We start from the raw sequence: 24193 nt of genomic DNA on the forward strand, positions 1-24193 counted from the left end.
GTTGTGGATTACTTTAGAAGAGCAGCGCGATCAGACGAAGCATTATCCAGAGGATGATAGAACGGCCATAAATAAGGTTGGTGTCGTGATCTCGTTCCTTTTTGAGTGCATATACACATTAGCTTGGGCAACCTGAAAACAGGCTAATTTTGTTTGATTCAGCCGTTTAGAAAATAAACTTATGGGACAGTTATAGTTTAATTTTATTGGTGATTACAAATATGTAATGTAATCATAAGCTTGGCTAACAGTTTTGGAGAATTTGTTGTTTCCCCATTAAGACAGAATGCCCAAGCATACTGCCCGAGAGGTGTTTCAAAGATGGCCGCTGAGTGAAATGACTTGCCTTAAAGGGACTGCGGACAGACCTAATCTGAGAATTTAACTGAAACAGAAAGTGATTTTTAGATTTTAACTACAAGGGCAGATATTTTTTTTTCTTAATGACATGCAATTGTTTACCACAAAACTAGCTATGTGAGCTAGCAAAATCAATATGGTTAGTTTTGATTTTAAGTGTACTTTAATATAGCAAGAAAAAAATATTAAAATACACACCCACATAAAACTCTAATATAAACCAAAATAAGTAAATCTTCCATACTGCTCAAACTTATTTGATTGTGAATAATAATAAACAAAATGTTTTAATGATGGAGGTTTGAGTTTGATTATGATATTTAAAAACATACAAATTTCTGCAATGCAAGATCTATGATAAATTTTTTCGCCATGTCAGCCTTGTCAGACAAGCAGGAATTCGAGTTATCCCATGAGCACGTGGCCAGACTGACTGGACTGGCAAATCTGCACATGCTGAGATTAATGACCAACAATGTCCAGCTGGAGCAGATTTGTTTTGTGCTTGAACAAACATTGCAAAATTCTTTGTCTGAAGCTTTCATTCTTTGCTGGAAAAGCGATTTTTAGTCTCGGTAGCTGGGAAGAGGTAAATACAGGCCTTGTAGCGTGTGTTTCAGTGAACATGTGTAATGGTACACAGACTGACAGCACTTTGAAAGGTAGTTTGATGATGAGACATGTTGCTCTAATTAACGTAGCAGCGGTTCAGCCTTTTACAGAGAAGAAAATGACATAAGAACACTGCTAAAGGACAGACATAACCCAAGTGCTCTTCAACCAAACACAGAACAGAGAATAGAGAACACAGGCTTCTGTGACGGTCAAAAAAAAGGCCAAAAAGGACGCTGTCAGACAAGACAAGAACACACTGGACATCACGAACATGATGTGTCATTTGCCAGCTCTAAAAGTTTGGCTCAATGTTACGAAAAGCCTAAAAGGTTTTACAAAATAAGTATGTTAATGTTAAAGGGTTTTATCAATTGCATCATTTAGTTTGGCTTTTGTTAAGCCTATCTGTTTCATAATTATAACAAGTCAAGTTAAGTCGAGCTTTGTTGTCATTCAACTACATGTGTGGACATACAGAGAAATGAAATGTCGTGTCTTGCAGGACAATGGTGCTACATAAATTAATCATATATGCAAACACAACCCTGGACATATGAGCTATTTTTAAAAAAAGGAGAGTTGAAATCAAGTCAACTTTATGGCAATGAGCTATGAAGCGATTTGGCGGCAAACAATTAGAATGTAGAAGTCCACCGCTTGAGAGGAATCCAGAGAAAACAGTCACTGTGAACTTTGGTTCCGACCACAGTTGTCCCCAAGAGTTTGATTATTGTGGTCGCCGGATTTCCAATTTATTACAATGTTTTCTTACAGGAACAGGAAGAGTTACAGGCGAGTTACTGATGTGCATTATTGTTTAAATATATTGTTAAAAGAATTTGATAAAAAGTGCGCAACATTTTCACGCTAGAAAGCATGTTTTATGCCGTAATGTAACTGATATGATATGCTGCAACGGGCCCTTTCATCAACGTAGTGAATTTTGCCGCTTTTGCCGCCAGAGCTGCACTCACCGCTTTTGGTGTGAACTTACAGTAATACTTTGAAAGTATTCGAAGCATATGCATAAATAATATACAGCAGTTAAAACTATGAGATACAAATTCCTATTTACAAGAGATACAATTGAGGCAAAATGATAAGCAGTTCTACATTTGATATGACAATTATGAGCAGGAGCGCCGCTAGGGATGGAAAAGTTTGGGGGCCCATATATATATATATATATATATATATATATATATATATATATATATATATATATATATATATATATATATATATATATTTGCCATAATTGTGACATTAATAATGAAGCTGAGATATTAATGTTTGTAAGATAATTAGATATCTGACAAAAGTCATTTTTTCATATTTCTGAGATCATTTGAAATGGATTTGAAAAATGTCTAAATTATGATAAGTAACAGTGATGATAGTGACTGGTTCATGACTGTTGGAAGGGCACCTATGGTGAAAAAAACTTTTCAAGCTGTTTAGTCAGACAGGTGTGTAAGTATAGTGTATAGACCGTCACATTGGGCTGATATAAACCCACCCAGTCCTTTTTTTTTTCAATTTAACAACATAAAAATGGTGGACCAATTGGAGCAGTTTTCAGATCGACCGCAGTCCCCCCACCCACCAATATTGATTGACAGGCACGCATCACAATATCCTCAGTTTGTTGTTTCACGTCCATTTTTAGCATGTGAGTCCACCAAAGGAACACTGTTGTTCTATTTTTAGATGTAAGGCTCACTGGGCTTAAAGGGCACATAGGTTACCCCTTTTTTTATATTTAATATAAGTCTTTTGAGTCCCCAGAATGTGTCTGTAAAGTTTCAGCTCAAAACACCTATCAGATTATTTATTTTAGCTGTTTGAAGTGTCTATATTATAGCTGAAAAAAAGTTTTTGCTGTTTTTTTGTACTGGCCCTTTAAGGCTAGTCCTCCCCGCCCACTGTACCTATGTGCCTGTCAGCAATCGCCGCAATTCTAAACATAGGTTTCTATCAGGGTACACACAACGGCGCCCAGCCACCACTCAGGACACTTCATATTTCTGCTGCACCACAGAGCGCCATCTGAATAGTTTCATTTTAAATAACAAGCGAATGTGCGAGTCTGGTGTGTCGTGTCCCGGCTCTCAGCGTCGCATCCGGTGTCTTAGTCAAAGTTAATTCAGTGTGCGTGGTTATTAGTCTCGGTGTACAAGCTTGGAACTTTAAACTAGCACACAGTTGGCTGTAAAACTATACAAAGACACAAATGATTTTGTACTCTCTGCTTGGTCTGTGTCCGACTCGTACATGTACGGCTGAATGCTGGTCCTCTCACTCATGTTGCTTCTCTCTGTCTGCCTGTCAAACACAGAGTGGGGAAGCTCTTGGCTCCGCCCCCTTGTTACGTTGGGTGGGAAGTCGAAACTAATTTTCATGTGAAGCAACACACCCCTAAAACAGCGACCTGTGTACACGCCCCAAAATGACACTTTTAACACATTATAATAGAACAATCTGAATTGTGTTTTGAACGGAACCTAAACTGGCACAGGCTATTGCGGATATACACATTGCAATATCGATGCTCAAACGATATATTGTTCAGCCCTATTGTACAGTATAAAATGCAAAGTGAGCCGTCTTTATGTTTTGTGCCTCCTGAATGTCAGCACAGAGCTGCGTTTACATGCGGCTGTGCCTGTAAAGATGACCATGCTGTCAAACCTTCTCATGCACGTTCAGCACGAAGCGTCTTGTGTCCTCCGAGAGGCGCCTGGTTACAAAAAGCCTTTGGGCCCTGAGCTGTCATGCTTGTGTTCTGAAAAGGATGCAAGCATAATGATGCTGGGAAAAAAAGGCATGTTTAAAGGTCTCTGAAGTGGTAGAACTGATTTTGAGTATCCTGAACAACTACTGTGTATTCAACAGCTATAACCATCGATGCTTCATACAAGATCATTCACAGCAGAAGTGTACAATTAATCGCGCTTATTTTAAGGTTAGATGTAATTGCTGTCATGAATAATTAATCAAATGTACACAGGGGGAAAGTATGAAAAATAGCTTACATCATCCTCTTTCTGCAAAGAATTATTATTATTTATCTTTTTAACTGTAAAGATTATTGGTGGACTATTATTGGAATATTGGAGTCATTTTTTTATATTTAATTATTGATTCTTTGAAACTATTTACTGAACATTACTAGCAATTTCTTTTTATTATAATTAATAGTGAGTACAGATTTTTTAGATGGGTAAATTATGGTCAATAAATAAATAGACAAATAATAAATGCTATATTATTTATCACGTAATTGTATTTTCTCTAAACCAGGGGAACTTTTTTTTACAGCAAAGAGCCATTTCTGATTATTTTGGCCCCTGTTAGATGTTGCTCAGAATTTTTTTTCTTTTTACCATCACCATTTATGAATGTTGTTCGAATTTACGTGAGCGAGGTTACCATAGAAAAGTAAGTTGTTTGCCCTACATTGGTGTTGCGATTCAAGTTTATTCACAGCACCGCACAAACATTATTTGAAATGTCATGTTTTATTGTAAACGGAGTTTTACTGTAATCATTTACTGTATTAATTTTGCTTTAAAAATTACAATAAAGAAGGAATTGTAATTGTATATAATAGGAAGCTGATTTCTAGTGATGGTTATAAATTTTTTTACTAAAATATTATTAAAGGGAGACAGCTGGAGAGACATGTATTTTTGGTCAAAGAGCCACATATCATCACAACACAACACTATAACAAGTAATAATAATAATAACAATATTAATGACTATTTACTAATAAATGACCAACATTCAAATGTTGTTGTTTTTTTTTTTTCAAACAAAATTAAAACACAAACTAAAATTTATTCTTTTTAAAATGCTACAAGTAAAACATCAAAACACTTGTAACAAACACATCAAAACACAAAACTTTAATGATGATAATAATAATAATAATAATAATAATAATAATAATAATAATAAATTGATTCCAATACACCAAATGTGTATACTAATTACTAATTAATGACCAATATTTAAACTATATTACTTTTTTTAAATAAATTAAATGTATACGAATATAAAAGACTATAAATAGTCTTTTTAAATTCTAAGATTACAAAATAAATGATCGATATTAAAACTATAAATAGTAAACAAATAATTATTAGAAATTAAGTCCAATAAAATGGTTAAATGACAGTGCATCAGCTGCAAACTAAACAATCTTGTCTGTGGTCCACTACAGTCCGTTGGCTTGTCCCTTGACCCCTCTCCGGATTTTAATATTCAAATATCACATCTAGCAGATTAGAGGATTATTTTCATTTCAGGGGCAAAACGTGCAGTTTAATGTGCAGCTGTAGCATGACATCTGGATTAAAACCACAACACATACAGATGGATGAAGACTTTCAGTTAAAGAAAGGTTTACACTGTAAATGTAACTTCTTAACACTTCCCAACTTACACCAATCAAACTGACTAAAAATATTAGTGGTGTAACGAATCACAAATCTCATGGTTTGGATCACACTATGGTTTTTGAGTCACAATTCAGACCATTTTTTGGATCAGCAAAAAAGGAGAAGACAAATGTAATTTGCTTTCCATTTATACACATATACTACTGCAAAAACCATTGGTTTTAACAAACATAACTTAGAACCTTTAATTTTAATAAAAAATAAAAATCAAGAAAGAACCAGCTGAAAAAAGGGAAAAAAGGAAAACTTCAGAAACTTCTTTGCGACTGTTGCAGATAATGCTAAATATAGAAATCTAACATCTCGTACAACATATCATATTTATTTTCCAATAATGATTCAACAATTCACACATAAAACGTTTCATTATAGCTCTATCATTTTTGAAAACTACTTCAGTGAGATAATTTTAATAGTTGTTTGTCGCCACCCATTTGTTACACAATGTAATTGCTACAATATTCACGGGCACCAAGTTTAATTAACATCGATTTTCATCTTTACCATAAACATCAGTGTTTACATCTGAACTATAAACTGTTCTCCCAGTACTTCTGTGTTATTTAACTGTTTGTAACTAACTGAATCTCTCTCGATCAAACGCAGATTTGATGCAGCACTTCGAAGGACATATGCAAATCATTATCATTTATCATTCATGTTGCGCGAGTTTGAATTAAGATCACGGTCTTTTAATGTATAATTGCGCAGCTTTACAATGAATGCATTAAAGCAGGTTAAACAAACAGTGGCAAAAAACACTAAGACACTAACAATAACATAAGAAAGCATTTAGGTACTGTAGGTCCCACCACAACTTTTTCCGTCTTTGTTATATTTTACAGAAAATCCAAAATGCTGATATGAATGACGTGGGAGGCGATCTCTCTGCAATTGTAATAAATGTTGGATTAACCTACCAATTCAAAAAAGTTATTAATCCACCAATCACATGCGTTCTAAACTGTGGGTTGTGATTCGTACAAATCACAGATCAACCGTGATTGGTTATACCCCTAAAAAGTAATAATAACTTACAAAATTCTGTTAAAACCTGGTAAATCTTATTAAAATCAGTTAAAACAACATAAAAATATTTGTTGTCTTGACTTTTTGTCATAATTCTTTTACAGTGTATAGATGGCTTCATATCGGCCGCTAACACCGAGGGTCTTGTTTACAAAAAAAATTGCTTGGAACAAATAATGTCCATGCAGAGCTTCTGAAAATGACTCTTTAAGCCAAGCAATAAATAAACAAACAGGAGTGCTCAGGAACGAATCCTCATTCCTCAGGGAGCTGAAGGGTGTGTGTAACTGTTGACATATTGAGGCTTTCAATCGGATTAGAGAAGTGCCAGCTCTGTCTGCACTCGGCGAAGATGCCAGACCGCTGGACCGCTGCCACGCACCATTATGTGCTCTGATTGGGACGAGCCCGGCGGAGGGAGAGAGGATCAGATATGAAGACTCCAGTGATCCTGACACTATTCACATTACACTCAGCTTTACTGTCCATATGAGCAACACGAAAAGGTGAAAGATGTTAAATTATCCATTGATGTAACGTTAAGTTTCTTTTTTTTTTAAGTACAAACGAAATCAAAACTAAGCATATGATTTTGTTAGCTTACATTGCTAGTTTTGTGGTCCATCTGTGCATGTCATTAAGAAAAAAAAATGGTTTGCTCTTGTAATCTAAAATTCTAATCAGAAAATGCACTTCCTGTTTGTTTCCACCCGCTTCGAATGTTATCACTCGATTGAATGGGCGTTATCAGTGGTTATCAGCTGATAGATATGGGCCAGTAGGGGCCTTCTAGAAGGCTGTTATCAGCCATCCACATGGTTAATCAGCTGTACTAATAAAGAAGACTCAGGATCCAGATCTGTTTTCACATCACTGTGATGGTTAGGTTTAGGGTTGAGGTAGGGGCAGACGTTAATAAAACAGGAAATTTAATAAATAGTATAATTAAATCTCGTTAACTCTCGATCTATAGCTGATTAACCATGAGGGTGGATGATAACAGCCTCCTGAGCCTGCCAGTAGGTTCAAAAGGCCCCTACTGGCCCATATCAGCTGACAACTGATAACGCCCATTCAATCGAGTGATGACATTCGAATCGGCTGTTAAATTCTCAGATTACGTCTGTCTGAGGTATTGGGTGTTACTAACATACTTAACCACGCCTCTCCTGCTGTCAGTTTTGACAGCAAACAGAAATGGTGAGAAGTAGGTGTCAGTTCGTTTGTAATAACTCTCAGCAAAAAACCCATTTACAGATCTTTGTGAATGAAATGCCTACTTTACTATATCCAAGCAGCTTGCAGTAGAAAAAAAACAAGCCACGGCCACTGTTTTCTTATATAATATTCTGTTTCTCTAGTTATAAACGGTCGCAGCGGATTTTGATGAAAGGCATTAATGAAAGGTTTTGTTATCTATTCATTCTTCCAAACATCTAACTCCAATCGAATCTGAATCGATGGAATTGTGAATGTTGAAAAGTACAGATAGGTTAATCCGCTATGCCATTTCTTCTGGACAGTACTTCAGCTGTAATAATTTTAATTTTCAGCATGACAATGATCCGCTTATTGCAGTGAAATTTTATTTGGAGAAAGAAAACAGCTGATGAAACACAGACAATCATGAAATGGCCTCCACAGGGTCCAGAGCTGATTATTATAGAGGCTGTATTATATAGGACAAATTTATATTATAGGGGACAGAAACAGAAAGCCTGATCTTACACAGCACAATATTTTAGAAAATGTCACGACAATTAGAACTAAATAGCTGCCAAGGGAAGCATGCTGTAATTACTTTCTAGTGACGTCATACAGCTTCAGTTCGTCTAATTGAATCTCATAGGCCATGATGGACAGAGGCCAGTGAGCAAATTTGGCCAGGATGCCGGGGTTAAACCCCTACTCTATTTCGAAGGACATCCTGGGATTTTTAACGTCCACAAAGAATCAGGTTTAACATCTCATCTGAAAGACGGCGCTCACTGAGCAGTATAGAGTCCCCATCAATGTACTGGGGCGTTAGGACCCACACAGACCACAGGTTGAGCAACCGCTAGGTTGCTTCACTTCTGGCAGCAACCTAGCTTTCCCATGTGGTCTCCCATCCAGGTACTGACTGGGCGCAGCCCTGCTTAGGGTCAGTGGGCGACCATGTGAGAGTTGCAGAGAGCTAGCTACCAACAATAATGCCGGAATGATGTGAATGAACTGGTGTGATTTTGAGATTGGACGAGGGATGCTATTTACTCCAGATAAATGACAACCAACCAATCCCACGTCAAGTGGAAAATTAAAACTAAATCTAGCAACCCAACTGAAGCAATGACCAAGAAATATGACATGCTTTACAGCAGGAAACTCCAAAAATAGTTACTCCAATCAGCTCTGCTCTATCATTTGTTTCCAAAGACTCATTAGCTAAAAAGCACATTAAGAAAAACAACTCTTGAGAATCTAAAACTGTGCTTTGGGGAAAAAAAAACAGCTGTATCAATTTCCAGCCCTGCTGCGTGTTCGTTACGTCTCAACAGCGGCGGAAATAATGCAACAACACTGAAAATCCCACACCTCAGAGCCTGGAGACGTCCAAACCTGCTGCATCAGTGGAAAGCTGAGATCTGGGGAGCGCTCAAAACGTCACAAACAAAAACGCAAGGCCTGTGCCAGGCTTGGAAAAGAGCAGAAGTTAATTACAGTGGCGTAGTGGGTCATTGTGTTGGCACAGGTGGGAGATGTTATCACCAAACCCCAGCACAGCTCAATGGGTGATTATGCTTTTTTTTCAATCCTTCTCAATTGTTTGCGCAGTGGTGTTTGTGCAGTCAGAGAATTGTTGTGGAAAACCTGCACTTTGCCGTGGAGGAAAAACAGCTCTCTTGGGGACTATTTTTCCATCAGCGTGGTTCATTTCCTTTATTAAGAGATTATGTTAGCTCCTCACACAGCCTGAGAGTTACTACGTCAGCTAAAGGATAGTTCACTTCACTGACTCTGTTAACTTTAAAACTGTGAATGAACATTAAACTGTGCTAAAATATATATATGCTTCATATTTTGTATGATGAATTGTTAGTTTTCTAGATGCACATTTTATATGCAACAGTTTTAAAGATGCAACCAATTCAATTCCATTCAATTCAAGTTCATTTGTGTAGCACTTTTCACAATATTTACTGAGTACGTTTACACGGACACCAATAATCCGATTTTAATACTATTAATGCAATACTCTAATTAAGAGTCTACCATGTAAACAGCGATTTTTGATTAATTTAATTAATAACAAACTAAACAAAAATCTGATAAAGACATGTGGATTATGCCGATTTTAGTTGAATTATTAAAGTTCAGTGCAGACAGTTAACATCTTAATCAAACTTTTACAATGGCACAGGATTTTGCGACAGGATAGTTCATACACATATGACTGTTTGACAGTATTCTCTGCACCAATTGAGTCACAGACATCTGCATTGCGTAATGCAGGTTTTCTCCCCATATGGCGTGTGGTATCAAATTCCGTAAAAACTACACTCTTCCAGCAGTTCCGTCGCATCCAATATCTTGTTTGTCATGGGGGCATGCGTGAAATGTTCCCGAATGAAAGTGAAAGTGCCAAACTGCAGTTAAAGCAGACGCATTAAAAAAGAACACTCGAAATGACATGAAACTCCAGAGGAAATATTGATAGCGCGGTGACGCAATGACATTAATCGTATTATGTGCTGCAACATGGTATCATGAAAGGAACATTCAAAAAGCAACTCATGTAAACACCTTAATCATATTATTCAGTATTATTTATTCAGATTAAGGCAAATATTTTGATTACTGATGTCCATGTAAACGTAGTCAATGTTTCAAAGCAGCTCTACATAAGGTGCACATTAATGCATTACAATCAAATTCGGAAAAGTTTAGGTTTTTAGTTACCATAACTTTAACTAATTAAGTAGTAACTAATATCTTTTAACAGTTATTACATATATAAACAGAGTTAACCTGTATATACAGTTGAAGTCAGAATTATTAGCACCCTGAATTATTAGCCCGGTTACATTTTTTTCCCCAATTTCTGTTTAATGAAGAGAAGATTTTTTTATCACATTTCTAAACATAATAGTTTTAATAACTCATTTCTAATAACTGATTTCTTTTATCTTTGCCATGATGACAGTAAATAATATTTGACTATATATTTATCAAGACACTTCTATACAGCTTACAGTGACATTTAAAGGCTTAACTAGGGGAATTAGGCAAGTTATTGTGTAATGATGGTTTGTTCTGTAGACTACCGAAAAAATATATCGTTTAAAGGGCTAATAATTTTGACCTTAAAAAGGTTGTTAAAATTAAAAACTGCTTTTATTCTAGCCGAAATAAAACAAATAAGACTTTCTCCAAAAGAAAAATTTTTATCAGACATACTGCGCAAATTTCCTTGCTCTGTTAAACATCATTTGGGGAAATATTTAAAAAAATTAAATAAAATAATCAAAGGGGGGCTAATAATTCAGCTGTAGTTCAACTGTAGGTGATGATTATGTGCAAATGTTCAATGAAGTGTTTTTGTGTTGCAAATGAAGATAATGTTTTTAAATAAAGGATGAAAAGAATAATTTACACATAACATTTATTTGTGCAAACTATGCTTGTATGTAGGTTCAATCCCCTGGGGCACAGTAATTTAAAACCTTTATATTACAAAATACAATCTAATCGTTTGAACAAGAAATCAGTTAATAAAAAAATAAGGAAAATAAATTGTATAAAATAATCATTAAGCAATTTTGTCTTGTTTTTCCTGTAAATATACAGTGCTGAGCAAAAGTTTTAGGCCAGCATTAGTTTTTTTGTTTTACTAATGTTATTATAAATATTTGTGACCCTTTACCACAAAACATAAGTATACATTTTTGAGATTTATACAGTGTGAGTAAATCATCTTTCAGTTGATGTATGGTCTGTTAGGATAGAAGTAAGGTTTGTTTAGAGTTTAAATTATTGTGGTTTAATTGTTTAAGACATGTGATAGACTATGTTGAAGAGAGGCTGTTTGTCCTGGCTTGAGCTGCATTTCTACCAGTGTTGTTAGCAATATTGTCTGAATTGATGGAATTGTGAATGTTGAAAAGTACAGGTTTTAATCTATTATGCCATCCCTTCTGGAAAGGACTTCAGTGGTAATAATTTACATTTTCAACATGCTAATGATCCACTAGTTGCATTAAAATCCTATTTGGAGAAAGAAATCAGCTGAATGAAACACAGACAGTCATGGAATGGCCTCCACATGGTCCAGACCTGAATATTATGGAGGCTTTGTGAGAACACCTGGACAGAAAAAGAAAGATCACTCTAAACCTAAAGGAGAACTCTGGTAAGTGCTAATAGAAGCCTGATATTACACAGCACAATATTTCAGAAAATGTCACGACAATTAGGGAAGCCTCATTAAACAGACTTTGACTGAAGAGGAACTGAGCTATTATTGGGTTTTTTTTGTACATATTTCCTATATTTTCTGTTTGTTTTTAATAAAAAGACTGATTGATTATATAGTATATTGTGCAAAAGTCTTAGGCCAACAAAGCTGGTATAGTGCTTAGGACTTTAGCACAGTACTATATATGAACATACTGTTCTTTTTTTTTTTAAATAGTGCCTCACTTCTTCTATTAAGAAGTTACATTAGCTCTTCACACAGCCTGAGAATTATAACATCAGCTAAAGTACAGTTCACTTTACTGACTCAAAACGATGAACAGACATAAAACTGTGCAAAAATAAATATGATGAACCTTTAGTTTTCTAAATGCATGTGATAAATAAATATTTTCAGATGTCCAACCAATTGCAAATGAATGAACTCAAGCTTAGGTTTCTCTAACAGAGCCTTCAAAATGGATTTCAAGCTATGTTTCAATCAGACTTAAGGTTAAATCCTCTGGGACCTAATATAAAACACTTTTTAATAGAAATATAATAAAAATAAAACAAAATCTAATCATTACAGCTTTAATTAAAATGAAGTAAATAAAATATGTACAGGGGGAAAATTTTTCATTCAGCTTGGCTCACTTCTTCTATTAATAAGTTATATTAGCTCTTCACACAGCCCGAGAATTACTACATCAGCTAAATTACAGTTCACTTCCGTGACTCTATTAACTTCGAAACAGTGAACAGACATAAAACTGTAAGCATGATGAATCTTTAAATGTTAAAAATGTTTGTACGGGTGTATGAAAACCATAGTGAACTCACTGTATAATAACAGCAGGTATAAGGAAATATTACGTTAATTAAACCGAGACACTTGACTGGATGAACACAACATTCATTAAATTTAATGTAACAATGACATTCAAAGTCAAAAGGATTTTTGAAATGTTTTTAAAAAGTCTTTTATGCTCACCAAGGCCACATTTAATTCATTAATACTGCATTAAGAGCAGTAATATTGTGAACTATATTTACAACCTAAAGGTAGCTGCTTTCTAAGTGAATATATCATAAATCAACATTATTACAACCTTCAGTGTCACATTATCCTTCAGAAATAATTGTAATAAACATACTGATATTTGATGAATATAATATTCACTTTTGATACATTTCAAGCATCCTTCCTCAACACAGCAGTTTATTTTTTATATATAAATACAATTTACAGTCCATAGCAGCTACTTTCTCTAATACCACTCCAAAATGTATTTATTTACCCTTTATTCTCAAATAATATATTAATTTTTATCAAATCGAGTGAACTACAAACGTATTTACTAGCAATTACTAAAAGAAAACATCATATTTATATGATTTTATAAGCATAGTTCTTTTAAGAAAATGAATTAGAAAAGAAAATGAATTAATGAATAATAATAAGTAGGTAATAAGCTAATAGATTTTCATGGACACCAGATTCAAGAACTTTGAATGACTTTTTAAAGCACCATTGGAATTAAATCAAGTACCTTTGTAATTTACTTACCATTTCAGTTACACTTAATATTTACATATTAAATAATACACTTAATAAAAACATAATAAATACATAAGACATAATTATTTTCAGAAAGTAAAAAAAAATTATGTTAAAAAAAACTTTAATAAAATGTGTTGAACTCAATACTGGTGATATTCAAATGTGCTTACTATAATATTGTTAAAATGTGCATTATTTGTCAGTGTTATTGGACAAGATGTAAATTTAAGATTCTTCATTTAAGAATTTCTGCTTTTGACCACTGAGTTCAATTGTTGAAATAAACCCATATCATTTCACATTTAATTCAATCGCTTGCAAGGATCTGTGTATGTTTTTAAGTGCTTTCCAGGGCTTGAATCCATATGTCTGAGATTTAAGTACTTTTAAGTACTTTAAAGAAGCTTGGTAACCCTAAAGTAAATAATGGGAATTGAAACACAATAAAAGTGTTATCTTTTTTTGATTTGCATTTTGTGAATCATCATAATTTCAGCTAAAAGTCTTCTTTAAATGCACTTGCAATATTCTGAGACTGCAAAAGTATTGCAAGGTCTTTATGCATGATTTGGTATTGTTTTCTCACACAAATACTCAAGTGAAGCGAGGCAGGTATACTAGAAATGTAGGACAAATAAAAAAAGCAAACAGCATTCAACAAGGCAATATCGATGACTACAGCGCCATCTAGTGTCAAAGCATCCGTGACCTATTATGGCATTTCCTCATTAATCAACATCAAGGTTCATCAGATAAAACACACCTGTTATTCCCAATCACTGCAGTCCTGCCAACTTTCATTTAAAGAGCCTAGTAATTAAACCCATTTCTGCCTGCAAGATTTTTAAACCAAGAAACCCAAGTTCGCTTTGCTTCAAAGGAGTCAAAATCTTCCTGTAAGGTTTTTTAAGGCCACAAGCCCCTAAAGTATTCCCTCTCTCACATAAATGCATTTAGAATGGGAAAAAAAAACAGGCTCCATTGTGAATTCCTATCACCGATCTGAGCTTCCTCCTCATGTTTCAGTGGCTAAACACTGGGGCTATTAGAAAGCTCCAGTCACATGATGAACGCTGTGAAAAAGCCCTGCACTTCTATTCGCTTCCAAATGTGTCCCAGTTTTGTGCCCGGCTTGACTCTGCCAGGACACAAGACAGACAGCATTGAACATTTTCAACGGCGCGATTGGTTTGCCATGTCAAGCAGGAGGACAGCCTGTCCAAAAGTTTCTTTCAGGTTTTGGAAGAGGTGTTTCGATCAATTTGTACAGTAGGACTGTGCTAGAGCTGCTTTTTGTGCTAAACTCAAAGGGAACTGCATTTCTTTTGCAGGTTTGAGATATAGTACCGATTATATAGTGTTGTGATGGTAATACCATGACATTTTGAATTCTACCATGGTACAAAAGGATCATGGACTATCATGTTTACACTTGCAAAACACAAAATGGTCTAGTGAGTGTTGATTAAGCCTAAAAATAGTAAGATTTTAAAAAAGGATTTCTTAACATTACAGTAAGTGCATTCATGAACAAAAAATACATTTATTTTGAAGTATTTATCTATGTCTTAGTTAATAAGGCCGGGCTAACAATGTTTTCTTTAGGGATGCAGCGATACCATTTTTTTCTAACCAATCCGACCTACTCGATACCAAAATTCTGAATATCGCCCGATACAGATCCGATCCAGATATAGTGCCGTTTTAAATTTTTTTAAGCTAATACAGTTTCTATAGCTCTGGTGCGAAACTCAAATAATATGTCTTTTTTATAGTAAAAATAACAGACCTACTGTATATGACACAATCGTACTAAAACCATGATGCTTGCTGTAAACTAGGCTACATTATTTGAGCATTAGTTATGACATTGATGTGATCTGTTGTGGTCCAGCTTAAGGTTCCTTTTTTAATATTAATATTTTTCTTTGAAATCTGTAATAGGCTACCACTATTGACCATAATCGTTGGTATCACCTGCCTTTTAGCAAAGCCTGATATTTTCCTGCAGGTTCGAAGCAGACTAAACTAAACCGTTTGAGGCTAGATTACTTAATAAACATTCCCTCGCTTAAACTCGCCGCGAGTGAGATGGAGAAACTGAAAGCATGCCTGAAAAATTATCTTTTGGAAACGAATTTCGTTTGATATAATTTGTTGGTTATTTTAATATATTTTTGTTGGTCATTTATCTACAAAATTAACAAGAAGATTTGAGGGGAAGTTCAAAACAAGGTCCGCTTATAAGCTTCAGCGCACAAACTGAAAAACCGGTCTGTTAAATAAAATATAAATATAAATAAAATTACAATGAAAGATTCAGTTTCAGAGTAGCCTATATTAGGCTAAATAACCTTCAATTAATGACAATCCATATGTGGTCAACTACTTTGACCACAATGAGCCAAGCTTTACAAACTATTAGCAACACTGAAAGTATTCCCCTCTAAAGAAACTCAGTCGGAAGGATGAGAGATCAGAAACTCATTGTGAGAATAATCTTACGGAGCAGCACACTCTGCTTGATGCATTGCCGAGACACAGTGTGCAGCCCTCCGGTATCTGCAGACACTTCAAAAACAGCAGCACAAAGTAAAAAAATCAGTGCGTTGAGGATCTGTCCAATGTATTATTGAGCCTTTTCTAATTTAAAGTCTCAGGTAGGCTTACTTTGTCTGTGAAGAGCAGGTTATAACCCTCTCTACTTCATTGTTGCGAACGCGATCTGCTGATCTAACAGACAGCACAACACGATTTAGAAACAGCAATGAACTCCTTGTTACAGGTCAAAATGAACCTATTTAATGCAAAACTAAATCCATTTCTCCACTGATTATTTAAACTAAGAGGAACAAATAGTCTTGGAGAAAGTTCACAATTTGAATTGTGAATGAATGGAGAATGATTGACAGGCACAGTGGAGCTAAGCGCTGAACTGAACAAGAATTTAAGCACTTGAATATGAATCTGTACTTCACATTAAACTATAGAATGGCTTCAGAATATTAGGGATGTAGTAGGCCTACATGACAACTTTCTAGTGCCTTATAATAGGCTACCTTAGTGGCTTTTGTTGGCTTATAAATTATACAAAATATAGTGCATGTGCAAGATCGGATTTGGACAGGTACCAGCTGGGCGATACCCAATCCAGTAAAAATATGTGGTATCGGTGCCTCCCTAGTTTTCTTATGTCTTTATGAATGTTTTACTACATTTTAATAACGTCAAAAATGATTTACTAAGCAACTAACATTAAAAAAAGATTCACAATTCACACAAAATGAATTGCTCATTATTAGTCAATGGAAAGAAAATGCATTTATTTACGTTAACCAAGACACTTGGTGAAAAGTGTTGCCATTTACACAATTTTTTTTATTTTGATTAATTAAATAAATTTAAGAAAAATATATAAACATTAGATGAGGGCTTAAAAAACAAGCTATGATGTTGCTGTCAACTTTTAATTTAGTTGGAATCACAATATACAGCAAGGGTTCTCAAACTCGGTCCTGGAGGTCCGGTGTCCTGCAGATGTCAGCTCCAACTTGCCCTAACACATCTGCAAGGGTGTTTCTAGAAAGCCTAGTGAGAGCTTGATAAGGTTTGTCTGATTGAGGTTGGAGCTAAAATCTGCAGGGCACTGGCCCTCCAGGATCGAGATTGAGAACCCTGATCAACAGTATGCTACATTTACTTACATAAAATGATAAATCCTACTTTCAATGACTCAATATTCAATGACTGCGAAGACTATCTTTAGGTATAAATATGGAAAATTAGCATATTGTACATTAATATATCTAATATGAGCTAATACAGATGAATGATAATAATAAAAATCAACCAATAACTGATATGCTACCAATAAATATGACATTATTAGGACTTATTGGCATGAATGCACCAGACTTGTTGGTAACATAAATGTGTAAACAGAGAGCAGAATTAATGAACTGTACACAATAGCTGAATCAAATACCTGTAAACTGGCTGCATTTCACGCGCAATCCCAATGACGGCGTCCGAAGGGAAGCGGTTGAACTCTTGGAAAAGGTCTCTGATGTTGCTTCTGAATCTGAGATCCAGATCCAACTGCACAATGCGCTTCAATTCTAGGAGACAAAAGAATTGGAAGCGTAAGGCAAATCAGTCTGAAATCAACAAGACTGGTTGAAGCATTTAGAATGGTGTTATGGCCATGGACTGAAATAAAATATGGTGCGTTTTCCACCAAGGCAACCCAGGGTGATGAAATATAATTGAGTAAACTGGCAGTGGGTGGGTTATAGAGAGTAAAACAAAGCCAGACATTCTGACACGGAATGCACACTTTCAAATGAGAATAACTGACTTTAGCATTGTTTTCAGATAAACAAATACATTCACTTACAGTAGCATGTTTCCTAAATATCTGCAAACACAGTTATTGTATTTCTATGATTTAGAAAAGTCAAAAACTTAACACCTTTGTTATTGAGTAACCTTTGACAATGCTGGTGTGTATTGTTCCTGTGTAATGTATCCTCCATTATCTGTCTCTTTCTCTCTCTCTCTCTCCACATGAGCGGAGATCAGGTGCAGCTGTGAGAGGGGCAGCGTCAATTATAAAAAGCATGCTGTTGGCGCTGTTCATTGAGTTCTCTTCCTGTTTCCACTCGCTGTTGTGTTGTGTGTGAGCAGATCGCTCTAAGTTTTCTGTGTCGCAGTGACATCTTTCTGTCCGCAACCCTTTTTTCAAAGTCATCTTGTAAGATACTCTGTTAAATACAGTAATAGGACGGTATTCTGTATTAGCTGTGGCTGAGTGTTTATTTACTGCTGAATGATATAAGGGAAGGCCCTTTTCTTTTGTCACTTTTTCTCCTGTTTAAAGGATAGACAAGGAGGGTGGAATTGTTGTTTTATTTACAGAATTTTATTTTTGGTTTAGGTAAGAGATCCAATATTAGGTAGCAAACTTTGTTTTGTTTTGGCCTTTTGTTCCCTTACCACCTTGGTTTTGATATTGGAAATATTTATTTAATAAATCTGTTATCCCTTTTTGACAACTTGGCCTGTGTGTGTGTGTGTGTGCTTGGGGAGCAGGAAAGGGGACTCCGGGTGACCTCTTTTAATAGACTGTCATCCTTATCTTTATGTACATAGCGCGGTGCTTCCGCTACGTAATAACCTTTAACTGGGCCATTATGGAGTTATTATAACTATGGTGAATGAAATTAATACACATAAACATTGGAACATTCATTTATGCCGTCAGAGGCGATATACAGTTGAAGTCAGAATTATTAGCCCCCCTTTAATTTTTTTTCTTTTTTCAATAATACCTAAATGATGTTTAACAGTACAAGGAAATTTTCACAGTATGTCTGATAATATTTTTTCTTCTGGAGAAAGCCTTATTTGTTTTATTAGGGCTAGAATTAAAGCAGTTAAAAAAAAAACAATTTTAAGGTCAAAATTATTAGCCCTTTTAAGCTATATTTTTTTCGATAGTCTACAGAACAAACCATCATTCTACAATAACTTGCCTAATTACCCTAACCTGCCTAGTTAACCTAATTAACCTACTCAAGCCTTTAAATGTCACTTTAAGTTGTATAGAAGTGTCTTGAAAAATATCTAGTCAAATATTATTTACTGTCATCATGGCAAAGATAAAATAAATCAGTTATTAAAAATGAGTTATTAAAACTATTATGTTTAGAAATGTGTTGAAAAAATATTCTCCGTTAAAAGGCTAATAATTCTGACTTCAACTGTATATATAAGCCTAATATTACATTTATGCGTAATAATTTAATAGTAATAAACTTAAAAATGTGTGTCTAATAAGGTCGTATGCTAAACTAGCAGTATTCCACTGCATTGTATAGACATGCATAGCCAAATAGGCTCAACACACCTGTTTACTGTAGTAAAAAAATACTTTCTATATTCAAGTACATTCTTTTTGTTTCCATGTATTAAATAAATAAAACTGCCACTTTTCTAATTAAATGGCATTAATATAAATATATATTTTTAAAACATACAGGCTAGTTCACATATTTCATGATCTGAATCATCATAATACTTAAGAAATATTTTTTCTAATACAAGACAATGCATGATGTTTCTATCTATGTTAAAATAAACAGTTAAAATAAGTACATTCTCTAAGTGGTTCTGTCACTGTTTAATCCTTCCTCTGCAAGACTGTATGGTATAATGCCACACGTACTGTAATGTGTTTTATATTGGTAGTTCGTTTTGAAATAAAAATAGCGAAACGTACATTAACAGTTACGTTTTTCACTGGAGGAAACAACTGTGTGAATATTATAATATTGTGTAAATAATATTATTAGGTGAATGCCGAGAAAACAGTATATGGGAAACCCGATTTCTCCTCCATGACACTGGGTTACAAGTGATTCAAGTGTATCTATAGTAAAGTGCTATAGATACTGCAAATAAACAGATATTATAACAATTTATCCATAAACACACACCTTGTTCACACACCGCAACAGTTTTAGGGGGGCTAAGTAGAAATATAGAGAAGCTACAGTCCCCCTAAAATAGCAACACCCATGTATGTAATGGCAATACTTCCTTGTGTCATCAAAAATTGTACTGAGTATTGATATATTTAAAGGCAGTTCACCCAATAGTGAAAATTGTGTAACCATTTATTCTTCCTTTACTTGTCACAACCTTGCTTGAGTGTCTTTATTCTATTATATATTCTGACGAAAGCTGGAAACCGGTACCCACTGATTTCCATAGTATTTGTTTTCCCTGTTATGGAAGTCAATGGTTACAGGTTTTCAGCTTTCTTCAAAATATCTACTTATGTGTTCAACTGAATAAAGAAGGTTTGGAACCACTCAAGGTATAGTAGATGTATATTTTTGGGTGAACTACCCCTTTACTACCTCGTATTGAAGTTTAAAATTCCAGTATGGAGACACCACCAGTGTGTACTAATGCAGAAACATTGTTGAATTATCAAATGACAGAACATCATCATCATCCGGTGGGGTTTTCTCATGTCGGATGGCCTCTCGGTCTTCGTGTGAGCCCACTGGACAACAAAAGCCCTCAAGACAACATTCGGGACGCTCCATTGTAGAGCAGAGGCCGCACACACAATGACACACAATCGGTAAGCAAAACATAGGGGGCCCAAAACTATGCTTGTTGTAATTAGAACAATGAACAGAGAGCGTCCAGCCGGAGCTGTTTAGTCGGTCAGGCATTTCACACCGACGTCTCTAAAAACAAGCACCGGAAACTGGACGAAGCCGCATCAGTGATCTCAGTGGTACATTATCAACACACAAGCAGGCTACAAAACACTCCATGAGCTGTGATAAAACATGGAGCACAGTGTCTAGATCAAAACAAGAACTTTTTTTTAATATAGAATGTTGAAATACTACATCCTATTATGGTTACAGCATTGAAGTAAGCAATTGAAAGCAGATATTGGAAACATTTGGAAACATAGAAACTTTCATGGCTGGTTTTCAAAGAATTAAAAAGTTACTGGTAACACTTACAATAAGGTCTCACTTGTTGACATCAGTTAATGCATCAAGTAACGTTAAGTAATTTTAGTAAAAATAAGTAACTGAAATTAAGGATAAGATTTGTATTTCCAATGTGTTGGAAATATTATTCATTGTTTGTTTATGCTAACTAATGCATTTATCTATTAACAAACAAAACAACATTGAATGTATTCATTTAATTAATATTTCAGTGCTTTTACTATTAAGATGCGTTAGTTTTACCAAAAAAGTCAAAAGTAAAGACAATTATCATGTTAATAACGTACTATTTTAAATTTCAAACTTTATACTGATCATAAAATCCTTTAAAAAAACTTTATCACAATAACAACAATAATAATAGTAATACTAATAAATTCTTGAGAACCATGGCTTACTCCAATTTTTCTTTTTCATTTAAATATATTAAAGTGAAAACTGGTATTTTAAATATCTATTATCCTATATATAGCATTGCCTAAAACAACATTTAACCTAAAGCTTAATGCAATTTTTAAGAACTTGGTAATCTGCTAAAAGAGTCCCTATTATGGGTTTTTAAAATGACCTTCCATGTAGTGTGTATCACAGCTCTAAGTGAATGAAATCATCCAGCTGAGGTTTAAATCTAAAAGTGCAGATTAAAAAAAGTCATAATAAATAAATAAATAAATAAATGAATAAATAAATAAAATAACATAAAATAAGTCAGAGAAAAAAAAAAAGAGTGAGTCGTTTATATGATTCGTCTTTGGTCCGAATCTTTTGCCTGTTTGTATCGATATTGACACAAACAATACCATATATGAGGTGCCAGATTCTGTAAAACATGACCGCGCCTTTCCTTTCAAATGCTAGCAGAGTGCAGGATGATCATGACTGAAGATGAGTGAATATTAATAAGTGAACATTCTGATGATTAATACAATAACCTCGCCTGCAACAGGGGATTCACCATCCATTTGTTAAAGGAAGAATCAGCAGATACTATTAATGTATGGGACTTTGTCAGTACACAGTTCATGGACCAGTTTCTCCTTCTTCGAATCTCAAGCTGCAAGTATGATTAAAATGGTTGAAAAATATGTATTTAATTGTGTTTTGTTATTTGTAATCGCTCCGCTTGACTTGTACTGTAAATGTTTAACTCTTTATATTCTCATATCGCGTCTAAAGCCAAGTTGAAATGTGTTGCGTCACTTTTTTTTTACAGATTAAAATGCATTTGTGAGCTCACGGTTCCCTGCCATTTGTCATTGCTAAAGCCCCTCTCAGCTGTTCTAACCCACATATTACTGTCAAGTTTCAAAATAGTTTAGCTTTTGCCAATGTGTGAATTAAATACTGAATGTGTGTCGCGGTTTTAACTTATGATTAAGAATAAGCAATGTATAAAATATACTTCAACAATGTAGATAAGCCATGGTGGGAGTTTCTTTCAGTCCTGTGCTAAATGCAGTTGACCAATCACAACAGATTCAGTCATCGGATCAATCACTGCTAATTAGCGTCATGCAAAGGAGGGGTTTGGGAACAAATGAATCACTGAACAAATCATATGGGAGTCGTTGGGATAATTAGGTAAAATTAAATGTATATTATAAGACAATGAAAGTGTTTGTTGACCTTGCATGCATATCAGCCTGTTGTTGGAGGACCCCCAAAACCAAAATATGACCTTTGTTAATGCATAACATGGGCTCTTTAAATGAATGCAAATGTGAATTAACATTACTAATGCAAAACAAACTATTGTTATATATATATATATATATATATATATATATATATATATATATATATATATATATATATATATGTATATATAGTTAAAGTCAGAATTATTAGCTCCCTTTGAATGTTTTTCTGTTTTAAATATTTTCCAATTGATGTTTAACAGAGTACGAAATTTTTCACAGTATGTCTGATAATCATTTCTTCTAGAGAAATTCTTATTTGTTTTATTTCGGCCAGAATAAACACCATTTTAAGGTCAAAACTATTAACCCTTTTAAGCTATATATTTTAATAGTCTACAGAACAAATCATTGTATACAATAACTTGCCTAATTACCCTAACCTTCCTAGTTAACCTAATTAACCTAGTCAAGCCTTTAAATGCCACTTTAAGCTGTATAGAATAGTCTTGAAAAATATCTAGTCAAATATTATTACTGTCATCAGGGCAAAGATAAAATAAATCAGTTATTAGAAATGAGTTATTAAAACTATTATGGTTAGAAAAGTGTTGAATAAATCTCTAAGTTGGGGGAATTGGAAATTGGGGGAATAAATAAACAGGGGGGCTAATAATTCATATATATATATATATATATATATATATATATATATATATATATATATATATATATATATATATATATATATTATATATATATATATATATACAACCATAAATACAACAATAATAAATATCATATTGCTCATTTGCCAACATATTAAAAAATTCAGCTAGTCAAAGATTTCTATGGATGCATTATTACAGTTAAAAAAAAATATTTCAATGTAGTGTCGTAGGTGGTTTCTAAAAATGAAAAACAAATTCCAAAGTGGCAAACATTGCCTCCCCAGATTAAATAAGGACTGTCTTAACCATCTGAAACTAAAACCTCCAAAAATAAAGCCCATGCGTCACAGAACAGCAGATCAAAAAGAGGAACAATGGCTTTGGGCAGGATGAGCTGCAGAGTCTAGATGTGCACCCGAGGCCGTGTCAGCAAGCAGGTTAACATGCGCCTTTGAAGCAGTAACGACTGCAATACTTCATCTCATCGGGCCACTGCGGCCTAAAGACATAGACTTTCAAGAAACGGGTCCACGTGAAGTTCATCTGCTCAAACATGGCTCGGGGTGCTGGAGACATGCTTATAGAGCCGTATTAACAGAATCTTTGAGTAAACACACAGAGAGAACGTCATCTAGAACATTCCAGACACATTTTAACCATGAAAACGTGCATTTGCACATGCTCAAAAACAAAAAGCATGGTCATTTAAAGTGATTATAGGCAATAAAGCTTAACATACTTTTAAACGATTTCAATATCAACACAATCAATGGGTTTCAGGTCAGTCTGTGATCAATTCATCTATGAAAATGAAGCTTTTTTCCACAATTTAAGTTTAAGGAATCTTTGCATTATCCTGCAATAAGACCAGGGGATT

General features: G+C 34.5%; 1 protein-coding gene across 1 annotated transcript in view; it reads right to left on the reverse strand.

The window, feature by feature from the left end:
- xxylt1 (xyloside xylosyltransferase 1) overlaps positions 1 to 23892 on the reverse strand; it is a 53794-nt gene extending 29902 nt beyond the window's left edge. The window contains exons 1-2 of the mRNA XM_056467901.1: positions 23766 to 23892; positions 17453 to 17585 (exon numbers count right to left, since the gene is read on the reverse strand). Coding sequence (XP_056323876.1) covers positions 17453 to 17585; positions 23766 to 23892 — 260 coding nt within the window. The remainder of the gene's footprint in view (positions 1 to 17452; positions 17586 to 23765) is intronic.
- Positions 23893 to 24193: the final 301 nt, after the last annotated feature.

Source organism: Danio aesculapii, chromosome 11 (assembly GCF_903798145.1).
Source record: "Danio aesculapii chromosome 11, fDanAes4.1, whole genome shotgun sequence".
NCBI classification, from domain to species: domain Eukaryota; kingdom Metazoa; phylum Chordata; class Actinopteri; order Cypriniformes; family Danionidae; genus Danio; species Danio aesculapii.